The sequence below is a fragment of the Cynara cardunculus genome, assembly GCF_001531365.2.
Source record: "Cynara cardunculus var. scolymus isolate 2C chromosome LG 9, CcrdV1, whole genome shotgun sequence".
Classification (NCBI taxonomy): Eukaryota; Viridiplantae; Streptophyta; class Magnoliopsida; order Asterales; family Asteraceae; genus Cynara; species Cynara cardunculus.
The window spans coordinates 9,951,359-9,962,740 of record NC_037536.1 but is presented as its reverse complement, the minus strand read 5'-3'; the positions used below and the strand labels follow the sequence as shown (position 1 = coordinate 9,962,740).

General features: G+C 35.7%; 1 protein-coding gene across 1 annotated transcript; it reads right to left on the bottom strand.

Annotated features, from left to right (window-relative positions):
* Positions 1 to 4,711: 4,711 nt before the first annotated feature.
* On the bottom strand, positions 4,712 to 6,335 carry LOC112518316. Its single transcript, XM_025125966.1, has one exon. The coding sequence runs from the start codon at positions 6,024 to 6,026 to the stop codon at positions 4,845 to 4,847; it is 1,182 nt and encodes a 393-aa protein (XP_024981734.1). The 5' UTR covers positions 6,027 to 6,335; the 3' UTR covers positions 4,712 to 4,844.
* Positions 6,336 to 11,382: the final 5,047 nt, after the last annotated feature.

Here is an 11,382-nt window from a genome sequence, read left to right as displayed (position 1 = left end):
CACCCCTGCTCCATTGGTGGGAGTTGTTAGGGCTAGAGTGGGGCAATAGGTGGCAGGGTGGTAGCTGTAACAACTATAATGGTAGGCTGGTAGTTACTGGCGAGTTGGAGTAGGGTATGGTGAGGCGGGGATGGGGCGGGACGGTAAGGGTGGGTAGGGGTAGGTGGCGGGGAGGTAGCTATGACGATGATAATGGTGGGATAGTGGTCGGGTGGTTGGGGATTAGGAGTGGGTAGGTATGACGACAACAATAGTGGCACGGTGTTTTAGTGGTGGTTTGGGGTAGGATGGGGTGCAGGTGAGTGGTAGTTGTGAATGCGACAATAGTGGTGTGGGGGTGGGGGTTAGGTTAAGGGCGAGGTGAGGATTTAGGGGTAGGGCGGAGTGGTAGTTGTGACAACGACAGTGGTGGGATGGTGGTCGGGTGACTAGGAGTGGGTGGATATGATGACGACAGTAGTGGCATGGTGGTTGGTGGTGGGTTGAGGTAAGGTGGGGTGGGGGTGAGTGGCAATTGTGACGACGACAATAATGGTGTGGTGGGGGGTTAGATTAGGGGTGTGATGATAACGGTAGTAGCATGGTCGTAGTAAGGATACATAGTGAGTAACCGGGGGGTGGGTGAGTGTGATGATAACAGTAGTGGTATGGTGGTTAGTGGTGGGGGTAGGTGGCGACAACAATAGTGGTGTGGTAGTGGTGGGGGTTAGGGGTAGGACATGACGAACAATAGTAGCATGGTCGTAATGGGTGGTGATGGAATTCAATTCCTTCCATTATGCCAAGGAATGATGAATTCATTAATTTTTAATTTGTGGAATTCAATGGAATTTGAAAAATTCCATCTATTTCAAGAAATAAACTAAACAAAGGAATTGGAATTTGGTCAAGAAAATTTGTCATTCCAATTCCATCAAATTCCGCAAACCAAACGACCCCTAAATGTTTGGTTTGCCAATTGGTTGGATTGTAAAATTGGTCTTTTCCTATGAATTAAACCATGCATATTTTTTTAGATATAGAGGGGGGCGGCCCCTCCAATAAAAAAAAAGAAAGTAAAGACAATTTTTTTGGATTTTTTAAACTTTTTTATAAAAACAGGAACCAAGGACAGCACACGGGAGGAAGCTAAACGGAAGCAACCACCAGAAATGAGCAAAACTCATAAAAGGGGAGGAGAAGAAAGAAGGAGGAAGGGGGGAGGGGGGGGGGGAGAAGAGAGGAAAGAAACCAACCATTACGGAAGATTTCAGACAAGCTTAGCACGGGTAACATTAGGGGAAGGCTTCATGATAAGGCCAATCAGCCTGGCCGGACATCATCAGAGGTAGTCTTGACCACCATGTCAGAGGATCTTCTCTTATTCTTGAATATGTGATTATCTATTTCCTGCCAGAGGTGGTAGACGGTTCCAGCAAGCACTAAACGTCGAACAATAGACCAAAAGGTCTTGCCTTTGGTGGCTTGCTGGAACATACTGATAATATCCGTCCAGGTATCGGGAATAACAAGGAGGTTCAACTTTGGCTTAAGGCCATTCCAAACCTAATTAGGAAATGGGCACTCAAAAAATAGATGCTGATGATAATCAGGCCCGTTAAGACAAAAAACACAAGACAGGTTAGAATAGGCCTCACAGAACCGGAGCTTATCATAGGTCCTCAAGCATGTCTGGGGATGTTTTGAGAGAACCAGACCATATGATGCCACCCGACCTCCGACTCATTGGGGCGGATGGAAAATCAGACCTCATGGACAGAAAAAGAAGTGAGACAACCATCCATTTTCCTCCAAAGGAGTTTATCAAGGACAGAAGGGGAAATGACAGGAAGGGAAGAGTCACGAAAAAGGGGATTGGGATTGTCCCGCAGATGTGGGCTAGTCCAGTTTCCCTGACAAAATGTCCTTAACACAGGCATTAAGGGAGAGGTTAGCGCTGAGGATAATACGGGGAGATATATGCCGGCAGAAGGGTACTCGTACAATGCAGCGATATATATCTTCATTTTAATGTTTCATTTTATTTTTTTTGTCTTTGTTGATATAATACGGTTTATGTGGTTTTGAGAAAGATAATGTTTTTACGATTTAGTGAAGTAATTTATTTTTGGCTTAATAAAATTTCATAGAGATAATGATTATCCTAATTATATTTTAGATTTTATATATTTAAAATAAGATGTTTATCCGGTATTTGATTGTATTTATCTGCAGTTAGTTACACGAATTCAAATATGGAGTTTTAATAAGTTGTACTTATTTACAATTTACTCGTAATCTTAAATTTTAAGTAATATGCATCAATAAACAGTACTTCGTGCATAAAAAATGGTTTTTAAGAGTTTTTATCAAATACTTTATAATATAACATAGATAAGAATACAAATGAATTAAAATATAACAAAATTTATTTTAATTTCTATAATGTTACAATTAAAAAAATTCACAATTAATGTACTAAACTTTCAAATCTTCCTATTTTAACATCAAGTTACCTAATAATGAAGTAAATCTTACGTGAGGTGGGTTTGTTCTGAGTTGCCAATTTCTTTTAAGAAAACTACCACGTAGCATTATAAATTAGTATTATATTGCAACTAAAGTGCATGGACGGACCTGTAGTGGTGCCATGGGTGCCACGTGTCATCATATTATTCTTTTGTCAAAAACTCAAAAGATTTTGCTTCGTGAAATGTGTAACCGTATTAATTTGTTGTGTGTCATCGTATGTAATTTGAAACTACAATGAGAACAAGTTTTCGTTGTTAGAGTTGATTTGCAAGGTTTTTCTTCCATCCCAGATCCAAGTTCAAATCTTGTTAATGTCGTTTTCTTAGTCAAATGGTGTCATCGTTTGAAGCATTTTTCCCTATATTTGTTTCTGATAGTCAAATGGTGTCATCGTTTGAAATTGTTTCCCTATATTTGTTTCTTATAGTCAAAATGGTGTCACCGTTTGAAATTGTTTCCCTATATTTGTTTCTTATAGTCAAATGTTGTCACCGTTTGAAATTGTTTCTTTATATTTGTTTCTTATAGTCAAAGGGTGTCATCGTTTGAAATTGTTTCCCTATATTTGTTTCTTATAGTCAAATGGTTCGACCGTTTGAAAAAAAATTATGGGTCTGTCCCTGCTAAGGTGCGTTTACCAAACGCTTACCCGGGTAAGCACTTACCAAGTCAAATTACCTTATCGGATGTATATGACAAGGACCAAGAATCTTATCCAGAAAGAGCGAATACAAAGATTGAGAGTCTTACTGAGTAAGTGAGGGCGACGACTCCATAATATTGATTCTCGTAAGAAACTACACTTTTTACTAAAAACCTTGCATTGAAGATGCTCTTATAGGACCAAACTATAAAATGTAATATCTAAAAGTAATAGTTAGAAATGGTAACTCTCTACCTATGATTGTTTACCATCACAATTTTTTATTTATCTGTCTAATTTATCATTTGATTCCATAGTCCTTGATGTAACTTTTTGTTGTGTAATGGCATTGTAAGAAACTGCTTATTCGTTGATTTATCTTGATTAAGCTCCCCATCATATTTGAAACTTTGTGCTGTTACATGCATTACTTGTGGCAGTAATGCTTAATCCACATCTCCTCTTTTGCGCTCTAGTGAGAGCTGATTAAGCAGATTTTGTTTAGGAGGTATATGGGTCGGCACTAGTTTTTATTTTGTTTGTATGGTGGATGGCGGCATAGTTTTACACCCCGATCTCACAATTTGGTACATCTCGATCTAAGGTCCAACGTACATGCATGTATGGCAGATTGTCGGTATATGTCTGACACTTGTTTCACCTATTTGTACGACAAGATTTTAAGTATTTCGATGTTATACTTTGATTTATTTATAGATTCGAAATAACCTCTCTTTGAAGGTCGTTACACTTACTGTTGCTAGTTCGATTGCTACTTCAACAATAATAGGCAATGCACACTTTATTGAAACAAAGTGAAAGCAAGTTGTAAGTACTGTAATCTAACTACTCTTGTACTCAACATCTAAATGCTAGAGATGTACAGTGAGGTGGACATCCTTACAGAAAGGAAGGGTAGGAGGTCTGGGTTCACCTACAGACACCACCCCCGTCCCAGGATGCGAGATTAACCTCCCCAGGATGGTCATGGAACCAGTACAACAGGGACGCTCGAGATGGTGGGCCATACCCTTTTTTTGCAGAGTGAATGTAATATTACTCTGTTTCCAAATCCCCTGTTTTTCACTTCACTCCAGCCATGTGTTGATAACGGTTTTCAGTTTCACTACACGCACTGCTTCAGTCCCCTTCAAAAGGTTCATGGAGGTTCTACAAGTACTAGGTATTGAATTCTTATGGATGCTTTATGATGCAATTCTTTAGAATGCAGCAGCGTGTTCATCCCATGACCAGATCTTTGAATTATTAATACAAATTGGTAATATAGCCTAGGTGAGGTTCTCTTCAGTGGGTACAAACAATAGGATTTACAGTCCATTTTGTTGAGAAATTACCAAACAATAGGTTTGTATCTGTTTGATTCACACAAATGTAGACAGTGTTCAATTGAAACCATGGATTTTGTGTGTTCAAGAGGCACCCACCCAATTGTGTTTCCTAATGCATTATGTCGAATCCTTATGGTGATCATAAGCAATAAGCAAGAGCAAACAAAGATAAGAACTAGACAAGTATGATGCATTTGAAGAACGATAAAGAACATTTATGGTATAGGTATACTTCTATTGCTCAAATGAAGTTGTGCACAAGTAGGTAACAAGAGAGATTTAGAAACAAGAAGAAAGAACAAATTGTAAAACAACGAATCTAGATTAGGAGATGGGAAACTTTACATTTCTCCATGTGACTTCTTCTGTATAAAGCACCAAGATAGTGCAAGTACAAGAGCCAAAACCCTTCCTCCAATCAGTCCAATAAGAACAATCAAGCATAGAACCAAACATCCATAATTCTGTTGTGATTCCTTCCCTAATTTCTTGTTACTGCAATCAGTTTCACTTAACAGGGTTGAGGATGAAGATGGTCCTTCTATTTCTACAATCTTGTTCGGTTCTTGCTTTGAAGCACACAAGATCTTAAGTTTTGATTCTGAGTATTCACTAGAGAAGACTAATGGGTTGAGATCCTGGGCACGTTTCACTGTTTCTTCTTCCTTCAACCCACAAGAGATTTCGCCTTTCGAACCCATGGAAGATTTTCGTAGTTTCTTAGGTACAAGTTTCTTCATCCTCGATTTCATCAGAGCTTTACGAGAACTCTTATGCCTAACTTCCATCAAAACTTCACTCCTCACTTCATCTAATTCTTTCTTCGATCTAGCCTCCTCCTGTGAATCTACTTGTTCTTCAATCTCCACCACTTCACTGCAAACAAAAAGAGTTGCATTCTCTTTTGAATCTTTAATATTCTTGGTTCCATGAGGACTAGATTCAAACAGTGTTTTTGAATCTACACCAGGTCTTGTCAGACTCGATCTCCCCAACAATGGCTTCCCGACCAATTCCAGAAAGAAAAGGAGGAAAGCTGACACTGTAATCCCAAACTTAAACCTCTTTGTGCCTAAGATCAAAACCACCACAAACAAAACCTTCAACGCAGCCGCAACTACCGGATTCAACTTTGCCATTTCAACGCTCCTTTCTACTTCAGTTATACTCGAATCGTCAATTTCTATGTTACTGCCACTCACAACCATACCACCACCACTAACAACATCCTCTTCGATAATTTCATCACTTCCCCTATAATCCGAAACACCAGACGACAAATTATTTGAATCTACCAACGAATCTGATGACGACGATAAGGGAGTCGGTGAATCATTCCCCCTCTGTTTCTTCGCTGAAGATTTACGAAACCGACCGCGATTCCTGACGTAGAGATCAATAAGAGAAGTTGGAAAACCAGTTTCCACAACAAGAGAACCACCGTGTTTCGGGGATTGAAGATGATCAGCCACCAATTGCGAAAACCTCGTGCACCTAGTCTTCTTCTTCCAACTGAACGGCATGCTGAAATCGATGATTCGGCTTAGTTCTTGTACCAAATCACCTAAGTATCTTCTTCTACTCCTCAACTAAATTTATAAAGATCGGATTCGAAAATCATGAAGAAAACGTGAGGAAATCAAATAACATAAATTATATTCTTGCTTTGCATCTTCAATAGGATTCAACATGAAATAGTGCAGATGAGAACGTTGATCCGAAGTCAAAATCGAAACAGTAAAAACCCTAATGACAAAGGAAAGGGGAAAGAGAAGAGAAAGCGTGTTTGTTGGATAGATGAGATGGTTCGAAGAGGGCGCGCGTGATCCGACAACACTCATGACCGAGTGGCTTGTCCACTTTCATTGCCAACATATAATATACTTGGCATGCTACACATGTCCGTTAAACTTACCACCTTCTAGATATTTTTAAGGGTTTGTTCGGTACAAAATATTTTTATATGGAACAGACTGGAATAAAGTAGAACAAATATGTTCGATTTTTATTTTATGGACATGGAAGTGTATGCAAAATTTTAAGTATATGCATATGTTATGTATGTATGCATGATTATTTTATGGAAGAAGATTGAACAGATTTATATTTTACCAACATAAATTTAAAAATTAAATTTAGTTTTATTCTAAAGCATTAAATAAGACTTGTTTTATATTTTATTCATTATTTAAGTTTTATTTATTGTATTTTATGTTTTTTAAATTTTCATGTTACTATGTTCAAAATATTATTTTTATATGATTCTATAATTTTTTTAATTTATGTAATTTATTTTATGTTGATGGTAAAAAAAATAATGTAGATAAAGGATAAAATAAAAATTTGAAATTACATAAACTTTTTATTTGGTGTCATTTTAATTGTTCTGACGAAAATTTTCTAATGGTATATTTTGTTATAAAAAATAGTTATTGTATTATAATTTATTAAACTACATAAATTAATTAACATATATAAACAACTCGTTAGGGGTAAATTGATCATTTTATTTGTTTTGTTCTGGATGGTTCTGTCTTACCCAATGGTGAACCGTTGTTCTGTCATGTCTTGTTCTATGTTGTCTTGTCTTGTCTGAACAACAAATGAACCCTATGGGGCATTTGGTTTGATGGAATGGTTTGGAAGGATTTGAAATTGGAGAGTTTTGGATTGAAAGATTTGGAATCTTTGATATATTTGGTTTGATAGATTTGTAATGAAATGGAATTCCATCTTTATAGATAAATTATAAAAATAAAGAAGTTACCTTTTTATTAATGAATTATTAGAAAATAAATATTTTTAACATATTTTAAAATATTATTATATATAAATCCTACAAAATCAAGTAAAATCTCAACCACCTCCAAGGAATTTCAAAATCCTATGTTAAGAATCCTAGGATTTCAAATCCAAAAGATCTTGGCATATCAAACACTAGATTGGAATGGATTTGAAATCCAAATCCCTCTAATTACATTTCGTTCCTACAAACCAAAAAGACCTTAATGGTTGTTTGGTTCATGGAATTTGATGCGACTGAAAGGAATTAGAACGGCCAAATACTTTGACCAAATTCCAAAACACATGTCCGGTTCACGGAATAAAAGTGATGGAATCCTTTCAATTCCAATGAATTCCTTAAGTTATCGATTTCACAATTCCACAGGATATCCACAGATTTCAAATTCCTTTATAACAAATGTTGAATTTATGTGCAAGAAACAAGATTGTTCGGTGTTAACTATATTACTGATTGCATATAAATCTATCGGGTCACACACAAAGAGCAATAATGATACCAATTAAATAATATGTATATATGTGTGTGTGTGTGTGTATATATATAGGGTTGGGTTCACGTGAGATCAAGAGTTTTTTCGTGAGACCCGTAAGACCAATTTATGTTCATTGATCAACTTTATAAGCTAATGATCTAATAGTCTAAAGTTGCACGGTGGCAATTTTGTGATTATTGAGAAGTCTCGTGGCGTTTATGAATGTTCAAATTGTCAAATTGTAGATCTAATCTAAGGGTTGAAATTGGTCTTACAGATCTCACGAAAAAACCCTTGGTCTCACATGATCTCAAGCCTATATATATATATATATATAATGATTTAATCAAAAAGAGTAAAAGTTTATWTCAWAATTATTTGGCTAAGTGAGTCGAAATAATGTCTAAGGAATAAAATGAAAAAAATTAATTATATCCATGTGATTAATTAATTAAAAGGTTTTATTATTTAAAAGAGTTTAAATAATATTAAATGGACCAAGTTAGTTTAATTAAATTAAACTAAAAAGAAAAGGCTTAGAGTCCATATGATGAAAGTCCACGAAAGCGGTTATAAAAGGAATAGGATTTAGGAGATTAAGATTTCTAATCTCCTACTCCCTTCTCTCAAAATCCACCCACCCATACTTCATTGGATCGTTTCAGTCAAGAAGATGAAGAGAAATTATGTTTTGATTACAAGTACAGACTAGCATCTGATTGGTATCGCTCATGTGGATACCGATAGAAGCGTTTATGTTTGAACGTTTGTTTCTACATCAGATTCTTCCAGATCTAAGAGATAAGATTCAGATTTTGTCGTTCTTAGTTTTATCTTTTGGTTGATTTATTCTACTCAATCAAATCTAGGCTTTTAGAAATCGTTTCACATAAAGCTTTTTATGTTTTTTCCGTTGCGTTGATTTTACGTTGTCTGTTTAAAAGATTTTAAACATTCCCTTGATTTCCAACAGTGATATCAAAGCCTCTTTGGAAAAGATGGATCGCCATTGAATTTTTGAGTAATTAATTTTTGTTGTTCGATTACAACAAATTGAAATAATCAAATATTTAAAATTTCATAAATATTGTTGATATTTATGAAAAGGGCTTATTTTTTAATGTTGTTCTTCATGACTATGAACATGCATGATTAGCCATGAATCAAGCCGTTTTTTGGTTTATATTGTTGATATAAATCGTTGGTTTATATTGTCGATTATAAATCGTTTTTTTATATAATTATTTAAGCATAGCCAACTTAGCCTTTTTGGATGCATGCAAATTTTCGTAACACAATTTTGTAAAATACCGATTATACAAAATAATACCCTTTTAAAATTTTAAGTCACGTCATCCAATCGTTAGGATACTTGGCACTATAATTTTAGGGTAGCGCTAAGAGCCAGTAATATTATAGTCTCAAGGTGATAAATTTGCACCATCGTAAGACGTAAGCCAAATTTTCACAATCCTAAATTGGACGACTTAAGTGACGCCCTGGTAAGACCTAAGCTTGGGGCCAACGTGGGACTAAACATGACAATTGCACACTAGATGTCCAAGAGTCCCATAAATATTTAAGAATCGTATTATGATATAATTGGTACCTGCCACCTACCGGTTAAACTTATTGTTATGTACATGATTAGTAGAGCATAACAATAAATCTTAACGCGGATCTTAGCATTTATAAAATTAAAACATAAGGGTGATTAATTTTTGAAAGGATCAATATTAAAAATACTAAATAGATGAATTTTATTTTGTAGATGTCGACCACACCCGTAAACAATCTGTCACTCCTTCTCTGTTGGAGAAGGAGAAATTGAACGGTGCGAATTTTCTTGATTGGCATCGTAACTTGAGGATCGTCCTCAAGCATGAAAAGAAACCGCACGTTCTTGACGCTCCCTTACCTAAAACTCCTCTAGATACCGCCACCGCTGCCCGTTCGTAATGCTTTGGATTAAAAAGTGTGATGAGCAGAGTGAAATAGCATGCCTTATGCTTGCAAGTATGATTCTTGACCTCCAGAAGGACATGGAAACTCATGAAGCATATCAAATGCTTGAGGAGCTGAAGAAATGTTTCAACAGCAAGCCAAACAGGAAATTTTTTAGACTGTCAAATCATTCCATGCACGTAAAATGGAGGACGGTCAATCGGTTAGCTCTCATGTCTTGAAAATGAAGAGCTACATTGATCAAATGGAAAGGTTTGGATCTCATGTGGGCACAAACTTGGCTATCATGTTGATTCTCAACTCTTTGCCTAAATCACATGACGAGTTCATCTTGAACTATAATATGCAAGGATGGGAAAAGTCTATCTCAGAGTTGCATCTGATGCTCAAAACTGCTGAGAAGAGCATTCCAACCAAAACTCCAACAGTTCTGATGATAAGGGAAGGTCACATCAAGAAGAAACCACCTGCTGACGTAAAAGGAAAGGGTAAAGTCAAAATCATTGCCCCAAAGATTGCACCTCAACCCAAGAAAAAGGAAAACCCTGCTAAGAATGTCGACTGTTACCATTGTGGTAAGAAAGGTCACTGGATGAGGAAATGTCATGCCTACCTTGCTGATCAGGTATCCATGTGATAGAACTTTATGCTTTTTCATCAAATTCATGGATACTTGATACTGGTTGTGGAACTCACATTTGTAATAGTGTGCAGTGAATGAGAAAAAGTAGGAAGCTGAAACAATATGACTTGGATTTGTTCGTTGGCAATAAAACACGTGCTAAAAAGGTTTGTTCATCAAACCAAAAAGATACCATTCATCAAACTATTTTCAACATCAAAACATAATAATCTGGAGGCTGAGAACAAGTTTGAACAAGAGGACGTAAATCCATTGAAATTGAAGAAAGACGACGGAAAATCAAGAGGTTGTACCCTAAAATCGAAGAAGACGACAAAAATCCATGGAAATCGTCCAACTAAAATCAAAGAAGACGACGAAAATCCATGGAAATCGTCCACCGGTGCAGAAGATGAGCAAAAGATCGTCACTAGGAAGAAATCAATCTAAGAAATCGATCAGTAATTGTTGGGACTTACAGTAATGAAAAAGATGAGCAATGTCCACTATATTGCGGATGCGAATATTACAGAAGTAGTGACATAAAAATAAAGGGAAAAGTCTAATAAACCCAATGGACTTTGGTGTTTGGAATAATTAAGTCCTTAGACATATTTTTGGAACAAATAAATCACTGGACATTCCAAAACTTATTAAATAACTCCATGGACTTTCTAAAACTTATTAATTACATTCTTATGGCCTATATAACTAGTTAATGTGGTAAAATAATTGAAAATGTTTGAAAAAAAGCCAATGAATTTTCATATTTTAAACGATTAAGTTCATACTTACATTTATAAAATGAAACAAATATACCCAAAAAGTATTTACATAAGAGTTAGCGGACGAATTTTAATTAATTATGTATTTAGTTATATTTTATCGTTAATCATTCAGTAATTTAATCAAATTATTTTCTATTTTTTTATTTGAAAAATCACCAACGGAGTATTTTTTTTTTAACTAAAATAAATTTCATTAGTAATCCATTTTTTTAAAAAATATTTTTTA